General features: G+C 41.6%; 2 protein-coding genes across 2 annotated transcripts; both read left to right on the top strand.

The window, feature by feature from the left end:
* Positions 1-8,551: 8,551 nt before the first annotated feature.
* Positions 8,552-19,553, top strand: tmem185 (transmembrane protein 185). The gene is made up of 7 exons (XM_080741768.1): positions 8,552-8,737; positions 10,470-10,646; positions 11,696-11,903; positions 12,098-12,181; positions 12,903-13,079; positions 16,166-16,289; positions 16,463-19,553. The coding sequence occupies exons 1-7, from the start codon at positions 8,700-8,702 to the stop codon at positions 16,711-16,713; spliced, it is 1,059 nt and encodes a 352-aa protein (XP_080597894.1). The 5' UTR covers positions 8,552-8,699; the 3' UTR covers positions 16,714-19,553.
* A 2,717-nt stretch (positions 19,554-22,270) lies between these two features.
* LOC308298000 (E3 ubiquitin-protein ligase TRIM7-like) lies at positions 22,271-23,668 on the top strand (the record flags this gene model as incomplete). Its single annotated transcript, XM_080741564.1, has 1 exon — positions 22,271-23,668. The coding sequence occupies one exon, from the start codon at positions 22,271-22,273 to the stop codon at positions 23,666-23,668; it is 1,398 nt and encodes a 465-aa protein (XP_080597690.1).
* Between the last annotated feature and the right edge of the window lie 2,268 nt (positions 23,669-25,936).

Raw genomic sequence — 25,936 nt, 5'->3', positions numbered from 1 at the left:
TCCATACATGGCCAAAACTGCCCATATCTGTGTGGCTGGTTCTACAGACAGGGATCTTCATGTACTGTATAGGCATAAAAGGGATTGTATGTATGATGTCGGATGTCATAGACATCATAGGACTTTCACACAACGAATAACTGAGTAAGCATGTTTGGGCTCTCACAGCATATCTCCATATACAGTACATGGATAAAAGGGATTCTGTTAGTGTGACATCACAGTGAAGCCAGAGTGTGATGTCAGAGCGGCAGACCCATTCTGTTAGAGTGGTTCCCCTGACATCACAGTGACGTCAGAGCATGTCCATGATGTCAGAGCGACAAACCCATAGAACCACAGTGTCAGGCAGGCGTGACAGACAGACGGACAGACAGACAGACAGAGATACACACATAGGGGCCTTTTCCACCGGCAAAGAACCGGTTCTTTCTCCCGCCTATGGGATGAGCCAGAGGTGTGCTTTTCCACCGAGAACCGGAGTTGGTTCAGAACCGTAAAAGGAACCGGAACCACAAAACCCTTGGTTTTTGTGGTTCCAGAGCTAAATCCTTGGCTCTGGTTCAATCTGGTGGAAACGCAAGCCGGTTCGCAAGAACGAACCAAGGTTCTCAAGAAAGTTGAACCGGCACTGGTTCTGGAACCGGTTCTTTGCCGGTGGAAAAGGCCCCAAACTGTACAGACAAGCTGTGACCGCTCACATACTAATCTGCGACTATGGTCGCAAATAATAATTTCCCCTCCAGAGCGGCGGGGGACACACAGGAGGGGAGTGTGTAGGTGCATCGTGTATCCATCAAATGATTACGATGATGATGTTGTGATGCACGACGCAGATTGCAGCTTCCTCCACCACTGCTCTTCGTCACCAGACACATCATCTATGCACAAGGCGCTGGATGAGGAGGTACCCTTTCCCTTTCAACACAACTTACTGCATATAAGTTTATGACCTATTTGATGGATTTCCCCCATCTCCCCACTAACTCCAACCTTGTATATACAGTACACATGCTGGACTGTACTGCATATGTATGTACATATTGTATAAAGCTTAACCAAGCCCTATATACTGTCTTAAGGTGTATTCACACTGAGCACTATAACTATTTCAAAAATATAGTTTTAAAATCGCTCTAACACCAACTATTTAAAAAAGAAACACATTGTTGAAAGATAAAGTTATCTTTATAGTTAACATGCCCAGTGGGAATGTCAGGAAATGCTTGAACATTTTTGCCTTTAATTACATGCCTGATATTTTATTTGAAATTTCACATACTTTTGAGTTATTTGTACTTTACTTGTGTATTTCCAATACTTTTACTTCTACTCCACTACATCTCAGAGGCAAATATTGTACTTTTACTCCATTACATTTATTTGATAACTTTAGTTACTTTGCAGATATACATTATCATATTATAACGCATACATAAACCACTTTAGCGTGATATTTTCAAACTGTGTGTGTGTGTGTGTGTGTGTGTGTGTGGGGTCTATTTTGACAGCCCCGAGCAGCCCGGTCTCCCCAGAGCCTGGACTCCCCACAGATATCTCTGATCTCCAAATCCAAAATTGACCAGCTTATGAAGTCAATGAAAAAAAAGAATGCCTGTCTTCTTCAAAGGTTCCTGGTGAGGATATACTAGAAATATTAATGTACAAGTTTTATTAATGTACTCGGGGCATGTTTAGTGGCTGTGTCCTGCTCCCTAGTCGGTCTACCATGGAGCTGTTGACTGTTCCACATGAGTGACTTATCCCCGACAACACAACGTATGTGTCTGTGTGTGAGTACGGGCGACGGGCGTGTGTATGGTCTTGACAAGAAAATAGACGATTTACAAGCTCACAACAACAAGTTGTGAGCTTGTAGATCGTCTATTTTGTGTGCGGTCCCGTACGACGGATAAAATATACTATGCGGTCACTCACTCCGTTTTCAGAGCGTTTGTAGTAAGACCACGTGACCTTACTGTAGCATAATGTTAAACTTCGGAGCGTGACTTCACACCTTTAAGTACCAAGCTGAAAGAACATTTTCCAAATCAGATCACATCGTAGAACGGCTTGTCGAAGTATGATGTGTGGGACTCGGTGGGGTGGCGGTTCGGTGTGGGTTTGTGTGAGGGGTGGGGGACGCTTTAAGTTTAGCATACAGATTCCCTATACATAAAAGATACAAATCCTTTCAACTTTTAAATACCTTCTAAGTGTTCATTCACTACATATATGATACTAGTCTGGACAGAATGGATGGATGTATTCGACATCTGGTCGGCAGATGATTACTGTACAATGTGATGTGGTATTTCTAGGTATCCGTGTCATAGTATTATTTTGTAAAATAGTTTTGGAAAGAGTCCATGGAGGAGTTGTACTGAAATGGTTTGATGTCTCTCACTAGGAGGTCCAGGAGGACAAGAGGAGGGCGGAGGTGGGACAGGGACGGAGGAAGTCTTGGAGGAGAGCAGAGGTGGGTTTACTATTTAGTAAAGGAGGAGTTGTACTCAGTGGTGGAAGTAACTAAGTACTCAAGTACTGTACTGACTTTACTGTAAGGGTGCCCTCACACCAAAATACCTATGAGAGTGGAATCCGCGTTCCGCCAATGCATTTCAATGAGAAGGGAGCTTTTTTTGCAGAAATCCTCTGCTGGCATGAAACCACTTCACTCTCATTGAATTGCATTGGCGGAACGCGGATTCCACTCTCATAGGTATTTTGGTGTGAGGGCACCCTAATTCTAATTTTCATCTACTCAACTACATCTCAGAGGCTTCTATCCCACTTCAATTATCCCACTACAATTATTTATTCTATCCCACTACAATTATTTGAAAACTTTTATTTCTTTGTAGATATTGTTATTACAAAACATACAGTACATTAACCACTCAAACCCTATATACTTTTTGACCATTTAGGACATTCTGCATAATGAGCACTCTACTTTTGGTACTTTAAGTACATCTTGATACCAATATTCTTTGTACTTTTACTCAAGTTCATTTTGAATGGTTACACATCGGCACTCAGAAACATTGCTATTCCGTCCACCTAAACCTAACCTTAACCCTAACCTCAGTAAAACTAACGTTGGTGAATGCTAACCTGGTGAAATGCTAACCTCCTGACGCTGGTGAATGCCAACCTGCTGTTCGGAATGGGGATGTTTCGGAATGGAAACCCGCCCTCCATTTTGGTTCTACTTGTAACAGTGTTTCTACATATTTTTTTCCTGAAGTACAAAATGTGAGTACTTTTTCCACCACTGTCTCACCAGGAGGTTGAAGAGGACAGGAGGAGGGTAAAGGTGGGACGGTCCAAGAGGACCGTCTGGCTTGGTCCTCCAGCCAGGAGGATCATCTGTCACTTGTAAGGCCTTTCACATGTATTTATTACACCAAGGCCTAATCGCTATAATTTGAGATAATCGCTGTTATTTTGGATAAGCGTCATGATCCTTTCCAGGCTGAAAGATTTTCATACAATTCGGTTCTAAAAAAGATTGCAGGAACGCACAGTGTGAGCTTGTAGATGGGCTATTTCTGCTATTTTTCTATACATTTTGAAGTTATAAATAATATTTCTTTGTACAGTATATTTAAGTTATTCGTCATATCCACCATGTGGAATTGTTGTTTACGAAGCCAAATAAAAATGTCAATATTTGTGTTGCAAAAAAAAAAAAGAAAACGACCACAATTAATCGTTAATCACAATTATTTCTGTGACAATTAATCAAAATGTCATGATCCTGACAGCATTGGTCGCCCAGAGGTGACGAGGAGGAGGGCAGAGGAGAGACATGGTAATGAAGTTTTATTATAAATGTAGTACTGCTCTATTTGTTACTATGTTTAACCACATACAGAATCTGTAATAACTTTTAATGTGGGGTAAGAGATTTCTTTTTTTTTTTTTTACAAAATAAAATAGTTAGTTAAAGCTCTATATTGCTATAGAGTCTCTCCATCTCTTTTTCCCCCTCTCCCAATACCTTTTTGAGCGGTGGTCACAACGCTCCTATACGTGGCCGTGTGTGTGGGTCTGTCTGTATCCGTCCGTGTCTGTCTGTATGTAGCCTACAGTACCTTTTATGACCACACATGTTAAGTCCCCCCCCCCCCCCCCCTTGTCTGTGTTATTGTTTACATCCACAATTATTCACGTGTGGCAAGATCGCGGTTCCACTAGTTTTACTAGTAGGCTAGTGTAGGCTTAGAAGCATTTTCAGAAGTTAATTTAATGTTTTCCATTTCATGATTTCCTTTATCCTCATCTCGTTGCGCTCAGGTTCACCGGGAAACCTGCGGTCGCGTATTTGACCCTTAACTCTCCTACTGCCAGATTATTTATTTATTTATTGGGTCTGGTGCCATCAAAAAGCGGCTTACCTTTGCGACGTTATAGCAGATAGACAGACATTTATTTATTTATTTATTTATTTATTTTTTATTGTGCAATAGTGCACTTTGGTCTGCCAGGCAGCAGAGGGCGGCGTCATGCGAGAATGAATGTGAATTTGCCTGTTATGTGTTGAAGAAGAAGACCAGTCACTGGCCACAGAGCCTTACAGCCAGAGGAAATCAACAAGGAAGTGAATTGTTCTCCGTTGATCTAACGCATAATGGATTTTTTACACCATCACCGCGGAAAATGTGTTTACAGTACACGGCCGTGCGACCCCTCATCAGCTTACAGTCATCAGACGAACGAACCGAACGAGCGCCGTATTGGCATCGAGGTTCTGTAAAAAATGGGGCGAACGTTAACGTTCAAAGCGTGGGGAGAGTTAAGCACTGCAACCCCCGCTGCACCCACCCAGTATTGCTGTTGCGCAGCCTCCACGACCACCGCTCAGTTCACACGGGTGTGATTTTTTAATACTAATTTTAATCCAATTGGGAGAGAGAAACACAAAGATCATTCATTAGCTTCCTTTTATAGTGTAGTATAATTTCCAATTGTGACTGCTTTTTTCATTTAATCTTTTTCTGTTTTTGTTTTATCTTTTCCAATTTCACTTTTGTTCGTTTGAGTTTTAACGTCCAACTTTCCGAATGCTTTTGTCGTCATCTTCACCAGCCGTAACAGTGTGGCAGGTTTGGTGTGCCTTTCCACCCGATAGAACAATGTGCTGCTTGCTCTCTCTGAGTGAGATCAAGGTTTTGATTGGTTGTTGTTGTTGTTGATCAGACAGGAGAGTGGTGGCGAGGAGTGCCTCCGGGTTGACCATCACCTTTAACAACAATTATTCCAAGGTAGGTCAGTTCACTGTTATCTGCTGACCTAATGTTCAATGTAACAATTTTGACACTTCAGTACAGCGATGTCCAGTGGTATTTGAAAATGTAAAAGGCTGTCAACATCTCCTGTCATACTGTGCCTTTGGACCACAAGAAAGTCTCACGCAAATGCATCGCGTTACAACCATTTTGTTGAACTACATTGCAATATCAATAGTCTTTTGTAGGCTAGGCAGTGTAGCCAAATGTCTGTGCTGTGAACAAAACACAATCATCCTTTTTCACATGCATGCACACTGTATTGATATTATATTATTTACACTCCAACAAATTGTCTTTTGTTCTAATCTAACCAGTAGTGGAAAAAGTATGAGAGTGTTGTTTTGTAACGACACAAGCAGCAACATTGTGCATGATGTTAATTCAGATAAAACATACCTCTGATGCCACTGCTGAGCCCGCTGCAAGAAATATGCCTTGAGTTATATAGAAATACTGGCTAAGACTAAAAAGTTTTCTGTTTTATAACCAGGGGTGAGCCGACGGTGGAGCTATGTGGAGCACCGCTCCACTACCTCTGCAGGTGCACTGCACACACGTCCACACATGCACCATTGGCTGTTATTGCAGAATTCGCATCTCTGCTCTGGAAAATAAAACGTTTTACAATTTGAAGTTGTGGATCCAGTCTGGGTTTTCTCCCTAAAAGAAAAGCAGCGGCCTCACTCAACCTTTCTTTCTTTATTTTTATTTTTAAATATTTTCTTTCGCATCAGGACACTGTAATGATCATTAGACTCGACCTAATGTATCTCCCAAGTCAGAATTCAGAGATTGAATGAATGTAGAATTATGTGCAGGATGTAATATTTATACAGATGTGAGGGGACTACATTTAATTTATTTTTAAATATTTTATTTTAAAAGCAATATCCTCAGTCCTCCTCTCTCACCCTCCCCTGTATCTCCCCTGTTATCGCCTCACAACCAGTTGTAGAATTCTGTAACACAGGGGTTGGCACTAACGGTTGCCCGATTGCCTGTAGTGAGTATGAAAGGTTCGGGCAAGTGCAGTTTGCTTTCAGGTTGCCCAGCGCCTAAGTGCATTCTGTCTTAATTAAATTATAAGCCACTTATGAGGAACAGTGCTACCTTTTTACAACTAGCAGTTGCCGTTTTTCTGTTTATACAAATTTTACCTAGCATTTTATAATGATAATTAAAAATACTTTTCGGTCGATTACGATTCAGTCAACCTTGCTGCCATTTTCCAAGCTTAATTTAAATGTGGGCCTCTTCCTATGATAGCCAAATGGTATTTAATTGAACATGATTTAAGATTCAAAATGAGACACATTGCCATGGTTAGTGTCAGTGTTATAGCATTAGGGTTAGGCTTTGCCACAAGTACACAGAGGGCCCAATTTACGTCCATACCTTACCCCTTATACATAAACCTGCCTTTTTTACTATTTTGAAAAACATTTTAAAACACTTAAAATAGACACATTGTGAGCCTATAGATCGGCTATTTGAACTATTTAAAAATGTTTTTCAAATTTGTAAAGCATGCCAAAGAAGTTTAGAGATAAAGGGTAAAGCATGGACGAAAATAGGGCCCAGATTGTAAATATTACAAAGCAGCATAGTCTTTATTCAGAAACAAGGCCAATTGTTCTGAGCTTCCCTACCGCGAATAAGGGCATCAACCTGAATGAACGAGGAAACGGCTACAATGTGACATCTCAAGCCAAATCCTCAAACCTCATTGGTCGTGGCCTCCTGGATCCTGTCCTTGGCGTCACGGTGGTCGTCCTCAGACTGCAGGCTCACCAGGTCATACCGGTGGTCGCCGTATAATGATCGGGTTGGCTGGAGTCGACGCCGATGTCCCTGCAGTGCTCCAAAGCCCCCTCCCACATCCAGTGTTGCCGTGGTCTTGGGTCGCGCGCCCCCGACGACCCATATCTTTTTTTGAGCCGGGGTCTCGCACCCCCCAAGTTCACACCTCGACAACTGTTTTAACAAAGAAACGAGCCTATTTGCATATCAATAGACCTGTATAGTAGGTGTTGAGCGACGTTCGCGACCCCCCAAACATTGAATCACCACTGCACCACTGCCCACATCTTGTTCTCTTTCACCAGGACCAGGTTGGGGTTAGGGACAGGGTTGTTCCCAACCTGGTTCTCAGACTCAGTGATGATGGAGTTATTGTTAACAAAACAGATGAATGGAAGATGACGGGAGCAATGCAAACTGTGCCACCTGTTCGTGCGAAAGGAAAGGAAGCCACAGTCTGCATGGTTCGGTTCTCCCTTAGCCCAATTTCTGTAGAATGAGTGCTTTCCAGTCCACTTCCAGTAGACATTTTAGGGGGTTTGTGCTGTCCAATCCAGCCAGCTCCAGTGAAAATGTTTTGGTTGTACCGTGTGACAGTGGCTAAGACCATGGACTTTTTGTTACAGCTCTCCTGGGCATCAAGCCAGGGGTGTCAGACCGCCATTCCGAAACACCTCCATTCCGAAACAGGATTAGGGTTAGGGTTAGGGGTAGGGGTAGGGTTAGTTAGGGTAAGGGTAAGGGTTAGGGTTAGGGTTAGGGTTAGAAGTCAATGTTCGGAATGGCGGTGTTTCGGAATGGCGGGGTGTAACCTAAGCCAGGACACCCTTAAGCTCTCATGTAGAACACTGTCCTCTTAGAACATTTACTACTGTACCACAATAGATCTGGTTTCATAAGGGTACAATTCATCATTTCAGGGCTCTGGATTAAGCCCCCATGCTTCCCCCCTCCCCCTTTTTTTCCTTTTTTCTGCCTTTGTATTTGATGTTATGCTTTTGAAACTGATATTATCCTAGATAAAGTACTATGTTCTATCCGTCTGTCTTTCAATGTTATATGAGATACTTAAAGTGTGGTTCCTGTGGAAATAAGCCAAGGCTTTCTAGGATCTCCTTTTAGTTGACCTTGTACCAGTGATTTGTACTGTCATGAAACTGTACTTTTTTCTATTGCAAACTTCTAATAAATTCTTCAATCAATCAATGGAGCATGATATTACATATTAGGTTATTCATTCGTTATTCAGTTGTGTGATAGCAGTCAGATAAAGCACTGAGAATGAAACACATGAGAGGTACAGTTAAGATAGTCCAAAGAACCAAACCAAAGTTGCATGCATAATAAAGTAAAAGTATTTCTTTTTGTATTAAAATCTGCGACGGCCTCTCGCAATGACGTCATACACTGCGGGGCGTGGTTTCGTTAGCTTGCTTAGCTAACAGACAGCGAAAGCAAAACAAACACACAGAGCGACCTCTGTCTGGAAACCACAGCACACCACAAGAACACAGAAAACAGCTGGAATATGGATCTAACGATATTAAACACGTGTAGAATGTGAGCCGACGGTCCAGCTAGACACAAAGCGCTGTTTTCACCATGAATTTGAGAGGACTGTTCCAGGATTTCAACCCCAGGTAAACTAAAAACATCCCCACCACTTAGCTCAGCTAGCAGGTTAGCTCGCCTGCTAGTTTGTTTTAGCCCACACTGTTGGACACGCTGTTTCATTATAACTAATTACAACCCTCTCTATATGGTCGTATAACTCTGTATTGATCCGTCAGTTTGTTAATAGGAGGTGGCGTTACATGTGTCGCTCTGCAGCAACTTCTGCTAACATTTAACTGTTCCCTGGTTAGGCCAGGCTAACACTGCTAACGCTAGCCTGTGTTTGAACTCAGTAGAAACTAGCCTACATTACATGCCACTGCTTTTTCTGTTGTACTTCTGTTGTTTCAACGATGAAATAGCATCTCACAAGCCTTAATGTGCCAGTCTGGGATTGCTTTGTATATGTGAACTATGGCTACATTCACGTGCATTCTGAAAGTTAATTTGTAGGTGGAAAATATGCGGTTTGGATGATTCTTAACCTTTACCTCATCATAAATGGTTATATCTGTTTTACACCAATATTTACAAACATGCAGTATAGAATGAGAAATCTAGATCCATGGCCATAGACGTCATGACATGATAACCTGTCATGTCACGTCTTGTATCAAGCTGAGTTGATCACATCGATGGTGTGGGGGCTAATTCAGTTTGTGCTCTGACCGCTTGGTGTGTTATCCTAACTACAGTATCTATAAACATTCATTTATAGTAGGGCTGTAGTGTATGTTATATCAGTATCGTAATTTAAGAGTTAATGATATCATGATTTGCCTAGCCCCATATAGAACCTCACCTGTCGCTGCATACTGTTGTGGAGCACAACAGTATGCAGCGACGGGTGAGGTTCTATATGGGGCTAGGATTTGCCATTCCACAAGTTTAATAGCAGATGTTGCTGATTTTGTTTTGGGTCACCATATTGATATTGAGCTATTTGTTCACAAATGAATATCATAGCCAATTTCATGTGTTCATATTGCCCAGCCCTAATTTAAAGGAAGAAAGGGTTGCCCTCTGGCAAAATGTTAAATAGCCACGACCTGTTCGTTTTCCTTATCCAAAAGCTGTCCCTCCACATCACCATGGGCTGATAAAATCACTAAACTCATCTCAACGTCATCTCACTGGCAATTTAGAAGCTTCATTAATGCTAAATGGGCCTTCATATGTAACCTTAACCTATGAATGAAGAATGCTCTCCTTGCTGTGTTTTCTTTTCATCACTTTGTCCTGGGCTCTTATCCATTGACATGCTCTTGCCTGTATAGAAAAATAAAATCCCACCTAGGTGTTATTTATGAGTTATTCATTAAGCAAAGCTTGGCCAATGTGACCCTGGGTAGTGGGTTTCCAACAAACTTTGAGCGCTCTTTGCCAAGATATAAGGCCATGCTTCAGAGCCCGAACAAAGCCAGATAGCTCCTTCCAGGAGCACCGCTCAAAAACAAGCTGCTCTTGAATATCCCCATCTGGAGTTCATCTCCGACATGTCTCCTTTCTGACATGTCTCCATTCCAACACTAACCCTATCTCTTACCCTAACCTTAACCTCTATGGAAGTGTTGCCACTCCGACAATAAGAAGTCACTGCCGGAGTGGCGACATGTCGGAATGGAGAGCGCATCTCACCCAACAGACAGCTGATGCTTTTAGTTTACTGTGCTAAAACTGTTCAGGGGATTATTTCTGTAATTTGTGCACTTAAAATTCTCTCTCTCTGCCCCCACCAATCCCCCATCCCACGCACAGTAAGTTCCTGATCTACTCATGCCTGTTGCTGTTCTCCGTGCTGCTGTCCCTGCGGTTGGATGGAGTCATCCAGTGGAGCTACTGGGCAGTGTTCACTCCCATTTGGCTCTGGAAGCTACTGGTCATCATAGGAGCATCAGTAGGCACAGGCGTCTGGGCCCACAACCCCCAGTACAGGTAATGTCACAGTCCACGGCTGGTATTGTAATCTGGACGATTTGATGTTTTGAGTAAGTTGTCTTGTAGAGTTGGGGAACATGCTTGAATCTTTTTTCAGTTGAATGTCTCATTGTGTCCAATGAGATTTTTTTTAAAGGACATGGAGTTTTTTTTACTAGGGATGTCTCTCATGGATAGTTTTGCAATCGATTAGCCAACAAGATTTTTGTTATGATGATGATCCACACATCCAACCTGAGTGAAAATTCATGTACGCACATAATGTACATTTATGAAAATTGTACACATTCATTTAATACATTTAATAATAATGGCATCGTAATATGTGCACTGTGCTGCTCAAATGTGGTACAGAGGCAGCCTACACAGCTTGACCCAACCAACCCGAGCTTATGGCTGCTTATACTAGATTAGTCTACGTATTTTTATAATGCAAGATGTCAACGTGTTCTGGTATCAATCTAGTGAGCAATACCTGTTGAGCGTGAGGTTGTCTGCTGAGAACAACGGCTCCATTGCCATGGCATCAGGCACAGCCAGTCTGAGGAAACGGACAGTGAGATCACAGAGGCCGTTAACTTTCCACCTAATTGGAGTGGTGGAGAAACCTCTCTGAACTGAAGTACAGTAGCACTCCACTTTGTTTACTGGCCCATTTTACTCAGAAATAATGTAGTTATGTTTGAGGAGCAGTTGCATCATGTTCTTTGTGTCCGCATTTCAGATATTTTTTTTTACCTGGCTAATTGAATAACTGTTGACATCTGGTTTTTACCAGTAAAGAAGAAACTGTATTTACCACCTAATGGAAACTGCTTGGCAGGCATGCTGCTCAATTTAAATATTCCTCACTATATTCCTCACTAATTAATTCTACATAGGGAGCTTGTCTCAGCGGGTTGAATTCTTGATGGCCTGCCCTCAGTTTCCTGTCTTTATTTTCCTCTATCATATGTAAACAAAGTAAGATCCTACCTATTTATTGATTATTTATTGATTATTAACACAGTTTTATAGATTGACTGTGTATATGTCTTCCCTTTCAGGGCTGAGGGAGAGACATGTGTGGAGTTCAAGGCCATGCTGATTGCGGTGGGTCTCCATGTTCTGCTGCTGATGTTCGAGGTGCTGGTGTGTGACCGCGTGGCGAGGGGAAACTACTTTTGGCTGCTGGTCTTCATGCCGCTGTTCTTTGTGTCGCCCGTTTCCGTGGCCGCCTGCGTGTGGGGGTTCAGACACGACCGCTCACTGGAGGTAAAGGAAACGGATCAGGGAAAGAAACGTGCCCAACTATGCTTTTTGTAGTAAGAAGTAGTACATAGTGGTTCGTCATTTGAACCCTAGCACCCAGCCGATCTTGTAGATTACTAAGCATAGAAGATTTAAGTGGTTAACTGTCCGATAGGTTGTATAATTATGTCTCTCTGCTTTTGTTGGTTCTCTCACAGCTGGAGGTACTGTGTTCTGTGAATATTCTACAGTTCATCTTCATCGCTCTCAGGCTGGATAGGATCATCCACTGGCCCTGGCTGGTGAGACATGCACACATACACTCTATAGATTTAGATTTGGTGTCCTGTCTCTTGATGTATATTGAGCAAGCCTGATCATTCGTTCACACTGAAAAAAATTATAGACTTACCTGGGCATGGCAGACCATACACCAGCGACATACAGAATTCTGTCCTGAATTGTCTGTTTGTAACCGTGGTAACACAACATATAAGAGAAACCACAAATGTCCATAAGTTTGTTTATGGCGTGGTTCTGTGCTGGACCAGTCAGCTCCAGATGTCTGTGCACACTGCCAGTAGGCCACAGAAGTACCTCCACTCATGTTTTCACACATCGTCAATGTTGGACAGACCTTGTACACCTTGTATCTGCATATGTTTTAAACATTTGATGATGTTTTTTTTTCATAGATTAATGCCATTCTTGTCGTACAATAGTGATTCCCAAAAGTAGCGAAAATAGTACTACAAGCTTCTACTAAAACGCGCCACACCGAGCTCAGATCAGCTATTGTCGCTATTTTTAAAAAATATTGAAAATTAAAGTGGTGTGTTTGTTGTTTGTGAGCTTGTGACTAAAGTATAACTACAGTGGATCTTAGATTTTTCAGTTTGTTTTTCATTTCCTGGAAAGTAACAATGTTTTTATAAGGTTTCCGCCCCACCGACAATATATGTTACACTTTTTTGTAATATCGTGTGTGTGTGTGTGTTTGTGCGTGCGTGCGTCTCTCCACAGGTGGTGTGCGTCCCGCTGTGGATACTGATGTCTTTCCTGTGCCTGGTTGTCCTCTACTACATCATATGGTCCGTCCTCTTCCTCCGCTCTATTGACATCATCGCAGAGCAGCGCCGCACCCACATCACCATGGCCATCAGCTGGATGACCATTGTTGTCCCCCTGCTCACCTTTGAAGTAAGTCCTGACTCATCCCTGTAGGGTTGAAGTAAGTCCTGACTCATCCCTGTAGGGTTGAAGTAAGTCCTGACTCATCCCTGTAGGGTTGAAGTAAGTCCTGACTCATCCCTGTAGGGTTGAAGTAAGTCCTGACTCATCCCTGTAGGGGCCAAACCAGTTAGCCATTTTAACCAGTCTTTCAACCTGGCATCCCAACCTGATTTCCAAACAGAGAATCGGGACCCGATTGTGGTTCACCGGCCAATAGATATCTTCAAGCTCACGTCCGAATAAGCAAAAAATAATAAGTAGGAGGACAAGCTCAACACATCGTGTGGCTTCACAACTGTAAGCAACATTTTTCTACTTAAGTCTTTATTAAATTCATACAATTTAATTTCATTTATGTTGCGTTTAATCTGTTTAAATAGACCAAATAAAAATAAATCCTGCTAGGAACATCTCCAAGCTGAAATTATTATATACTAAAAATGATTCTATATGGCTGTTGTACACTTTGGATATAGCAGACCTGCCAACCTGTACGCATTTTGCGTATTGAGCACGCATTTTAGGTCTCTGTACGCAGGTACGCAAACTCCTCTAACGGCTACGCATTTTTGGTTCGGGGGATGGTAACCGATGGTAACACATAAAACATTCTGCGTTGTGTTGTGTCTCAAAGTGAGGCCAACATTTTTGCTCCATGCCGTGTAGTTCTCCCAGGCACCACATGAATGGTGTGTGAATGGGGTGCATGGCGCTGCGGAGCACTAGAACGGAAGCGATGCTCATTTTGTCGGTAGAAGAAGAATTTAACCGAATGGCCGCGGACGGAGTTTGTTTTGTTTTGGTCATAGACGAGTTATAAGAAGAAGGTTTTGGTTTAGTTTCAGCATGCACACATCTCACAGCGACGCGTTATCGCTCGGATTTCACATAGCGGCGATATTAATCAGATTAATTTATAAAGAAGATACTACGGAGAATGGCTGTGGTGTGCTGCCAACGAGTCTTAACAGGTAGGCTAATAATAAACTTTTAAAACCCTCCTCTGAGGTGAATTCACATGTCATAGCAGCCACGAGGGTGAGAATTGGTGAAATCTCGTACTATGCCTAACCTAAACCTATCTTGCGACGCTGGTGAAACAAAACAACGAGCGGCTGCGGTCCGCCTGGAGCTGTGGTGTTGTGTATGAAGCCCGTGTTGTAATTCGTCATACGACGGTGTTGCAGCGAGCAACCAGTCAAAACGTGTGACCCAGGGCTTAGTACAATGAACTGAAGCATACATTGGCCATGATTGGATAACATACTGGGCTGCCTGTTCCACTTTATCTCTAAATGAGTATGAATGAATGAATTAGGCCCATGTGTATTGTCAAACACATTAACAGTGAACAAATTATTTATCACCTTTGAATATATGAAGACATTAATGGTCTATCAACAATGAGTAGCCTGCAGCCTATATGAATGAATATACAGACTAGGCTGTATGTGATCTATACACAATGTAGGCCTATATATCAATTAATGAATGCAATAGAAACCTACATGAGTTGAATACCTTCAACTTCATGCAAATCATGCACAGAAATATGGTTTTATTTAGGCTGCTCAATTAACAAAGACACAGGTTTATGTAAATAGCCTACAATGAAAAGCTATTTTGCAATTTGAATAACAGGATTATATTGATGTATGTTCATTCCTGAAGTCACTGGTGACTGTTTTGCGAGTCTATTGTTAACTAACTCTGAGCAAGTGCAGTTAGTATATTGTATTAAAGATTTGTCAACAATATTGCCAAAGCAACATTACTGTATTGCCTGGTAATACTAGCCTACTTTTTCTCCAGACCAAATGGCATTTTTATTTAAAAGGTTGTTCTAACATCTTGCCTCCTCCTATTAGTGTAAGTCAAGACATGCAATGTGCTACATTTCTGGTGTGAAATTTTGTTAACATAACTGTAAAGGTCCCACCCAAAAAGGTGCATGGAACCCCCCAAAATATACGCTGTTTTGTGCGGGAAAACAACAAAAATTGCACCGCGGGCGCTGCGGGTGCCGCGCGGGCACAAAGTGCCCGCGCATGAGTACTCAAAAACATTTGCCAGGGTTGGCAGGTCTGATATAGGAGTATGGCAGACACACAGGCTTTTGTATCTCCTATTCATATATTTGTGGTCAGCAGAGATACTATGCGCTCAGAGAGGGAGGCGGCAGCGACAACAATGGCATCTCTCCAGTGCCACCAGGGAAAGAGATCAGAGATAAGAGAACAGACAATGGACAGACTGGTAAAGGCTTATGTCAGTCCTGAGCTTATGGCTTGTAAAAGTCCAAGCAATCAAAATAGATGAGCTGAGGTCAATGATTAGTGTGAGCACGTATTGAGATATTGTAATCTTCTCTAAAACATGAGAAAACTTGAAACTTCTACCGAGGTCTACTGTGAAACCACTCGATGCAGAACAGTTCTGTGTTTTTGTGTGGAGACTGTGGACTGGACAGATCGGTGGAGAAAAACCAATACAATCCAGAGTGTATTTTTGTTGCTTTGTGACAGAAATAACTGGTGAAATCCACGGGAGATCTGTAGTTCTCAAGGGTTAGGTTTGCATTCGGCCGATATAGAGTACCATTTGCTCATACCACCCGAAGTAATTGGGCTCAGACACATGCGTGGCGTTGGTGCACGACGGAGGCAACAGACAACCAACACCAGAGCGCATGTATAGATAACAAATACAGATGTGCATGCCTTAATGCACATATTATTGATCTGATACCAAATTCCCCAATTCTGAACATCCTGCTACATATGCCCCAATGCTGCTGGGGGTTATTTGCTGCTAAAGATCCGTTTACCAAAGGCTTTACAGTGTGGGTCTTGCATCTACTTTAGGTTCAAACCTTATTTATTTTTGGGGGATTTTACTTATCTTATTTTTCTTGTTATTTAATAAAATTAATTATTATGCATATTATTCTTTTGTATACTGTGGTGCCATTGTTGCACCAACCTTTCACTGCTTGTACCTATAAGATTGAGTTGCAAATAAAGCCATCTTCATAAAACTCATATCTCCTGCAGATCCTTCTGGTGCACAAGTTGGACGGCCACAACAGTCTGAGTTATGTGTGTGTGTTCGTTCCTCTCTGGCTGTCGCTGCTCACACTGATGGCGACCACCTTCGGACAGAAAGGAGGGAACCACTGTGAGTATTGTCCTGCTTTTACACAATGTGTAAATAACAATGTACTGTATAAATGATTAAGCCTTACTGCTTATTCTATAAATCCTGATGCTTGTACTATGAATTCATTTTCCCACTGCTTTACTGCTACCAGAGTAATAGAAACCTTCCTACGAATTCTCCCTTTCCCCCAGGGTGGTTCGGCATCCGCAAGGACTTCTGCCACTTCCTGTTGGAGCTCCTCCCCTTCCTACGCGAGTACGGCAATGTGTCCTACGACCTCCAGCGCAGCGACGACCCCGAGGCGGCCGAAGATCTGCCAGTACCCGAACCGCCGCCAAAGGTCGCCCCTATGTTTCACAAGAAGACGGGAGTGGTAATCACACAGAGCCCAGGAAAGTACTTTGTCCCGCCCCCAAAACTGTGCATCGACATGCCTGACTAAGCTGCTGTGTGGCAGCTGACATTTAGGAGAACACTGTACTGACTTGGGCTCATAATTGGAGCCAACATATAGGGGATTTAACCACTTGAACCCTAGTGTGCCTATTCTGGGCATGTCATAATAAGACAGCATTGGGTGAAAATAGCTGATCTACAAGCTTACAATGCATGGCGCTGTGAGCTTGTATTATCGGCTATTTTCACTGAAGAGGTATGGTGGAGCGGGGGGAAAGGAGTGGGCCATGGATAGGACCCGAAGGAACCCCGCTCAATTAAGTATATATAGGGTTTAAGTGGTTAAGCAAGGGTTTGGTTTCTCCTGACTATTTTGTGGTTGACTTCTTGGGCTCTCCAGGAAAGTTAAAACTCTTGAAATGCGTGACTCGGGGGAAATGTATTGGAGCAAAATGGCAGAGCCCTTTACAGTGGCTTAACAGACTGTTATCGATGTAATCAAGTAGCCTTGCAAAAACTGCATTGAATGGCGTCATGTCTGACTTCTGTGATATTTTCAAGGCTGAATGACAAAGCTGGATCTACACAAACCTTGCTGACAAGTGGACCTGGAGAGACGGAGGAGCTCTGCGTTGGGTTCTGGGGACCTCACCTTGATACTCGGCATGGTTTCTGATGGGGACCATCCAATTGGATGTTTTTATTTTTCATTATCAGTTTACACATGTTGTTACTACTCTCAACGTTGACCATTTTAGATGGGAGAAAACAAGGGGTGACAGTAGAACTCTAATGGCACTTTCTTTGCCTTTCCCAGGAGAGGATGGGCTGTGTTTATAATTGTAAATAATTCAAGAAGTGGGCCAGATAGGGACCAGAGTGCAGACTGACATATTTTTTAGACGTTCTCTGTTACAGGTGTTTGGTTTATTGCATCTGAACAATTGGCAATCGTGCAGTGTCAGTTATTTTCACAACAAATGTCAAATTGTTGTTTTTCTTTTTAAATACTTGCCTGTGATTTTCTCTAAACTTGACTTGATTTGACCTCGGTGACAAACCACATCCATCTGCTGAAATCAACAGTAAAACAAATACTAATTGACCAATGGAAAGCAAATAAGACTGCTGTAGTTTCCAGGGGGTCCGCGGTCTCATCCCAAACTAAAACTTCACTGATCACTCATTTGTCTGTTCTTTCAAGTAATGATCAACATTCAAGTTCTCAGATATTATTTTAAGTACATAATTATTATGTCCTTTTTTTTCCCCCATAATTGCAGCAGTTTGGTCGACATCCTTTCATTTTTGTTCAAGCCAACACCTAAATTTCCATTTATGACATATCTCAGGGACCTGTTTTCCAGTAAATTGGTCTCAGGCCAGGAAGCAAACAATTTTTTTGGGGAAAAGCACATTTCCAAACAATGGCTGGTGTCCATACATTGATGTTTTGTTTTGTTATATTAGCATGAGTGGTCACATTGTCAATCTAACCCAAAACCCTGGCAGTGCTAGTGTTGTGTACCACCCATTCATTAACCAAGGACCACATCATATGGGTAAAGGTGGTTGCACACTGCACTGCGTGTTTTCGTTGCGTTTTGGAAATCCGAAAGCCGTAGGCCAGGGAGAGAGAGGAAAGAGAGAGAGCGCAAGTGGACTCGGGAAAAATCGACCCTGGTCCGAAAATAAATACGAAACGGGCGGCAGTGTGCAAACATGATTGACATAACGTGAGGTTGATTTTTGAGCGGTGGTCACACCGTCTCCTATACGTGGCCGTGTGTGTGTCCGTCCGGCCGTCCGTGTCTGTATGTAGCCTCAAGCCTGCAGTACCTTTTCTGACCACACATGTTAAGGGAGGGGCGCTGTTGTTCTCTCTCACACACACACACACACACACACACACACACACACACACAGAGGGCACACACAAACAGGGGGCACACACACACACACACGTATTTGACCCATAAGTACTGCAACCCCCGCTGCACCCACCCAGTAGTGCTGTTGCACAGCCTCCACGACCACCGCTCAGTTCACACGGGTGTGATTTTTTTATTCACGCACTCCGAAATTCACTCCGATATTCGGCCCGAAAAACGCAGCAGTGTGCAAAGACCTTAAGAGACATGGTTATGAATGAGTTAGATCTTATGGGTAAGGGACAGGGTTATGAATGGTGTACTTATGAGTAAGGGAGAGAGTTGGGGGCGATGCTTAGCACAGTACAATGGAAGTGTGCACACGTATACTGTAAAAAGTATTTAAAGCATCACCTTGGAAAATCCACTCTACATTCATGCTCAATAGCTTACTGCAATGTTGTGACAAATAAGCGCTGACTGACTCCCAGTATTGACTGCTGTTACTGGTTTAGACAACTTCCTAAGGTTACTTTATGGTGCTGTGGGGAAGAAAATACAATCTTTAGGCCATTCAAATGCATTAGATTATTCAAAGTCAAATGCTAGGTAATAAAACCTACCTACTCTCCACAATTGTTTAAGTGCTGAAATTCTTCCCACAGGGAAGACATTTTCTTTTTGTTGTGTGCATATTTTCTATTTAGAAACGAGTATGCACCTCTGTGAGTTTATATTTTTTCATTTGATGCTTGACAATGCGAAGAGTTGTACAGAGATGTGTGGAAATGCTACATGCTGTTTATTATATGGTGTATGTAAACATGATTGCATCCTTTTTATTCCGTCATATACTTCTGACTACATTATGTTTTGCTGTATAAAAGGTACAGGGGGGTGAAGCAATGTGCTAACTCTTCTGCCACATCCATTCTATTAGAGTTAGCCACGCTAGCCCAGATTCCTGTCAATGTTAGGCCCAGGAGTGTGGTATCAACGGACACAGATGCAATAAATCATATTGGAAGAATCAGAATTGTTCTGTCTCTACTTTGTCAACATTTAAACACTGAGTCAACATGGAGGGAAAATGGCAAGGCATGGTATTTAAGTCTCTGACTTGATTAGATATTAATGGTGACTGAAGTGCATAAAAGTGCATGTTTGTGTCCAATACATGTGGTTGTCTGGATATGATGTAATACAAAGACATTACCAGGGCATTACTGAAAAGACCATGAATTTAAGAAATGGTAGAATGATACAGTTGTGCTTGAAATTATTCAACCCCTTCTGACAAATTTGTTCATTAGTGTAGCCACTGTTCCTTTAACTTAGAACGCGTGAACTATGCTCAAAACTGTACTTTTTGGAACATTCACTGTCTTTGCAATTGTTTTATATCCTTTTTTGTACAAAGCAATAATCTCTTCTCGGAACTTCTGACCATTCCTTAGACTTAGCCATGTTTCTAACTGCTCTAATCACAGTCAACACTCAGGCCAGATTGCACATCAGATGCAACTATTTAAGCCCTTGATTAGTCGATTGCACTTGATTACAGATGTTTTCAGGTGTAATTAAGAGTTGAATAATTGAAAGTGAAAGTGGCTTTGAAAGTGGCATTTAGCATTGAATTTGAAAAAAAAAAGAATGTTACTTTTGTTAAGCTATTTACATTGTTCTGTCATGATTTATTTATTTCATTCAGTTGTCAGTTTGTGAATTTAGCCAATAAACCAGGTTTGCAGAGGGGGGTTGAATAATTTTGAGCACAACCATATAATTAGAAGTGTATTCTGTTCTCTTGATGTATTTTATACATGTATGCCATTGACATAACGTACATAACATGACATACATACATACACATGATTGTTATTGACTACCATACAGTGTATATATACCATATATTTGCAGCCTACAGTTTAATATCTAGTACTAAGCAGTAGTAGGGTTTCACTTCGGACATAGTGAAGCTATTTTGGCATACAAAATCATACATTAGTATGTGATTTCGGACGGGCCCCTGAATTTAGTATGCAGCACACATAGGATTTAGTATTTAGTAGCTACTAAGCAACATGTATACATGTTTGAAGTGGAAAACGACATGAACAACATTTTGAAAGTGGAAAGTAGACCTAACATTTTGGAAGTGAAACACAACATCACATTTGCTAGTGGAATGCATATTAAGTGCTTTTACTTTTGGTGCTTGAGTAGGCTATATAAACAAAAGCTCTGTGTATGATTATACAATGTCAAAATATAAGATTAATAATCATCTAAGTGTTATTAATTTGCCATGGCCTGTGGGCTGGATTTTGTCACCTCACTGTAAAGGCTACCTATTTTTGGCTTCATCACCACATATTTAGATAGAGAGTCTACAGATTGGGAAAAGCCATCTAAAAATATACATTCCAATCAAAAATCCACAATTCAACATTGCACAATTATGACGTCTTGGTCTTGTTCAAAGTCATCCATACATAATGTCCAATTATATTGTCCATGTCACAAAAAGAGCTGCTGTTGCGAAAAGACGTTGAAACGACGTCCATACAACGTTGATCCCACCAACCCCGGTCCGCATCGCCATTCCGTAAATAAAGTACGATAAACGCCGGCTGCTGCAAGACGTTGAAACAACGTCCATACGACGCCCTGCCATTTCGTAAATAAGGTACGATAAACGCCGGTTGTTGCAAGACGTTGAAACGACGTCCATACGACGCCCTTCCATTTCGTAAATAAGGTACGATAAACGCCAGCTGCTGCAAGACGCTGAAACGACGTCCATACAACGTCCTGTGCACAGTATCACTCAAATTGAAATCTGTTTCAAATTTGTTGAATAGGCCTACTGAAAATTAATGAAGGTAGAATACATTCCTAAAATAAATCAATGATATGATTGCAAATATGTCCACATTACAACTCAAAATAGCTTTTTTTAAACATGTCATAAACACGTTATTTATGATCCATGTGAAAGGGGAAAACTAAATCGCTGTTGCACACTAGTATGGTCTCATGTTGTAGCCATGACACCTGCTGGCAGAGAGCTGCATTATCTGCCCCAGCCAGCATATATTACATGTACAATTCAGGCATTTAGCATTGATTGATTGATTGAAGAATTTATTAGAAGTTTGCAATAGAAAAAAGTACAGTTTCATGACAGTACAAATCACTGGTACAAGGTCAACTAAAAGGAGATCCTAGAATTTATTTTCCACAGGAACCACACTTTAAGTATCTCATATAACATTGAAAGACAGACGGATAGAACATAGTACTTTATCTAGGATAATATCAGTTTCAAAAGCATAACATCAAATACAAAGGCAGAAAAAAGAAAAGGGGGGAGCACGGGGGCTCTATTTACAAGTCACGGGTAGCAGCTGTCTGAAGGTGACTTTTCATACCAATTTTGAAGGAGGCTAGGGATTTGCTCTCCTTTAAGGCTTGTGGAAGGGCGTTCCACATGTTGATGGTATAGCAGGAGAACGAGTTAGAGCCTTGTTTAGTGTTAAATCTACGTTGATGATGATTAGTGGAGCAGCACCCACTTTTCAGACTATAACCATGCGTTCAGCACATAATAAGAATAATCTTATTTTACAGCCATTTTGTTTATGTGCTTTACAGTAAATCTTGAAATATTCATGTTTTAGGTACTAAGACAACTCTGTTACTAAAACATCTCTCTCTCCTCCAACAGCTATGGCTAGCAGGGCGATATCAGAGGATAGATTTCTCTGCTCTATCTGTCTGGATCTCTTCAGTCAGCCTGTAACTATTCCATGTGGACACAGCTTCTGCAAAGCCTGCGTCACAAAGTACTGGGACAGCATTGACCTCTGTCACTGTCCCATGTGTAAAAATGTGTTTGATCAGAGACCAGATCTCTGCGTCAGTACGCTGATCTCTGAGCTGGCTGCTCATTTCAAGAAGTCTAACCTAGATGTTCCCATTCCCATCCCAGAGGAAGTGCCCTGTGATGTCTGCTCTGACACTAAGATTAAATCCCTGAAGAGCTGCCTGTCATGTGCAGCCTCTTATTGTGAGATGCATCTGGAGCCTCATCACAGAGTTGCAACCTTGAAGACGCACAAGTTAGTCGACCCTGTAAAACTCGAGGACAGGTTGTGTAAAGAGCACGCCAAGATGCTGGAGCTCTTCTGTAGAAGAGACCAAAAGTACATTTGTATCACATGTTTGAAGACAGATCATAAAGATCACAACACAGTCCTGATAGAGGTAGAGTACAAAGAGAAGCAACCACAGCTAGAAAAGAAAAAGGCTGAGCTAGTGAAAATGATCCAGGAGCGACAGGAAAAGATTCAGCAGTTCAAAATCACAGTAGAGCAGAATAATGTAATGGCAGAGAATGAAAAAGCTGACACTGTTCAGGCCTGCTCTGCTATGGTGTCTTCCATTAAGAGAACACAGGCTGAGCTCATCGAGGTGATTGAGTTGAAGACCAGATCGGCAAAACGCGAAGCTGAGGGCCTCATCAAAAAGATGGAGGAAGAAGTCACTGAGCTCCAGAGGAAAAGCATTGAGCTGGAGCAACTCTCACACACTGAGGACCACCTATACGTTCTCCAGAGTTTTCCGTCCCCTGACACCTTCACGCACCTGAGCAAGTTGAGTGAGGTTAAGCTGTCCTGTGATGTGAACGTGAAGAATATACGGACAGCTATCGCTGAGCTGCAGAAGACACTGGATGGAGAAATGGAGAAGCTCCCTGAAGTCATGCTGAAGAAGATTCAGGAGCAGCATGCAGTTGATGTGACTCTGGACCCTGACACAGCGCATCCCAATCTCATCCTGTCATTGGACTTGAAACAAGTGAAATATGGAAATGAGAAAAAGATTCTTCCTGACAAGTCAGTGAGATTTGACACAATTCCTGTGCTGGCAAAAACAGGCTTTTCTTCAGGGAAAGCTTATTATGAGGTTCAGCTTAAAGGGAAGACTGCATGGACCATCGGGGTGGTTGATCAGTCCACCAACAGAAAAACAAAATATATCAGTTCACTTAAGATGTTGCAGGTGGTCAATGGAGGAAACTACTCAGCGAGGCATGAATGTATGACACCCGGCTCTATAAAATGAGATGTCCAGAAGATTGGTCTGTTTGTAGATTATGAGGGGAAGCGGGTCTCCTTTTACGATGTTGAAACCAGGGCTCTTCTCTACTACAGCACTTGCACCATGTTTAAGGAAAGCATCCCAATTTTCTCCCCGCTTATTCCTGATGGTGACGAAAATGCTGCTTCTCTGAACATCTCTCCTGTTAAGCAAAAATGAAAACACTTTCTGTATCACTGTCACTCCTGGGGTTCCAGACCGGTGGTTGATATCTAATTACAAAACGAAGTGTGTGAAAGAGGCTGGCAGCGCCAGGCTAGGGAATTTCCCCTTTTAATTGCAGAAAGAAAAAACAATTGTGTTGATTTTCACAGAAAAAGTATTATATTATATTCAATATAGTAAACTGCCTAAATACTAATCAGACAGAACTGTGTTGAAGTTCTGCAATGTGTTGATTTCCTTTATTTTTTTTGTGATGTGAAATTGTTTTGAAATTGCCGACTTCTAGTCAGCTCTATATACTGTAATGCTAGTGGCCTTAGGGACACAACCCTAGTGTGAAAAACACTGTGGGGGTTGAGTTACATTAATGCATGACGGTGATTAAGATGGTTATTTTGATTATGGCAGTAATTACAAGATGAGGACAAGAGGGAGGAAGTAATATGGTCAAATGTTCATTTGAAACTAAAATAAAATCCATGTTGATATACAAATATGAACGCTGGTCTTTGACTTTCACTGTGACAATATCAGCATATATTATTTACCAAGTACCCTCCCCAGGCGATCAAACTTGAATTTATGCCAACTCACATCATTCGACTAGATGTGCCCTACAAAGCCTAGATAAAGGACAGTCTATTATTCACTTCAGTTCCAAGGAATAGAGTAGTCAGCGTAAGAACTGCAAACACACAAACACACACACATCTGACACGCAGGAGCTTGTTAAAAGTATCATTTAGTTTCACAATATACAAAAACCAACACGTTCAGTATTACAGTAGTACATTAACTAGTAGGACATAGTGCAACATTGTATTGTATTTCACAGTCAGCTATTACTTACACTGATCAACCACTAGAGGGAGACAAAGTTAATATAATTCTGTACAGTGATACAATTTACCATACAGTTAATACACTAGGAATTACAATGATGCCCACAACATACTGGAGGTATTTCTATTTGATGTATGGGACAATGCTAAGGACACACTGCCTGTTGGACAACTAACTGAAAGAGAAAATCAAAAAGAAAGTAAGAGTTGTTCCTAATTACCTTTTGCATTGAGGGAATTCAAATTAAATACTTCCCATCTGAATTAATATTTAAGTTATTTGCATCATCATCAATTATCAATGTCTATGATTTATGTGATATTACATTTCTCCTATAAGAACTGAACAAATAAAACAAAATAAAAATCCCACACCAAAGCACTCAGCCCTCATATCTCCATTCAGATAGGTTTTCTTTTCCTTCCCCCAATTAAACCTCATCTGACTTATAGAAGCAGAACAAAGCTCAACAAAAGAAAAGAGGATGGCTAATAAAAATAAGGTGGAGTAAGAATAAGAAAAAGAGGGGAGGGTAGGAACAAAGAGTCAATGGAACGAGAGAGGTGGTGAGTGGAGAAAAGAGTACCAGTAGTAGTATTAGTAGTGTTAGTGTTGTTACTAAATGAGTAGCAGTAATACTAGTAGAAGTAGTATTAATAGTAGTAGTACTAGTAGTAATATCAAGTAGAAACGGGTGAATTAACTCCCATATCGCCGCTGTCGGATAGAAACCTTGCATGTCCAAAACAGTTACTTTTCAGGAAATGGAAGAAAGAACCTGGCTTCCAATGGATACAATGTAGTTATTTAGTCACAGGCTCTTGCAAATATCTTTCATTGGTTCCATTTTCAGACATGTCGCCGAGGTGACAATCTTTTTTAGGAGGAATCATTTTGATAAAATCCAGACTTAACCACTTTCACGTTAAAAGCTTTAAAAATGTGTGTTGTGTGACATGGTAGTATGACGACAAACAAAAAACAGTTGAAAATATGGCACTGTCAGGTTTAAACCTGACAGTGTCTCTCAGGCAATCATCCAGCCTCTTCTTCAGTTTCAGCACATCGACCTGCTGTATGCGAGGGCTGTATAACTCACAGCAGACCTCCACACCTTGGCCATCAATGATATTCCTAAGAACAAATGTGGCTCTCAAATGATTCATGTCATTTGGTCCCTGGTGTTTACTGGGATTACTGGGGACCAGGCAAGATCAAATCAAA

The sequence above is a fragment of the Nannobrachium achirus genome (assembly GCF_963921795.1).
Source record: "Nannobrachium achirus genome assembly, chromosome: 14".
Taxonomy (NCBI): domain Eukaryota; kingdom Metazoa; phylum Chordata; class Actinopteri; order Myctophiformes; family Myctophidae; genus Nannobrachium; species Nannobrachium achirus.
Note: the sequence above shows the minus strand (reverse complement) of the source record. Positions and strands in the feature narration are given on the sequence as shown.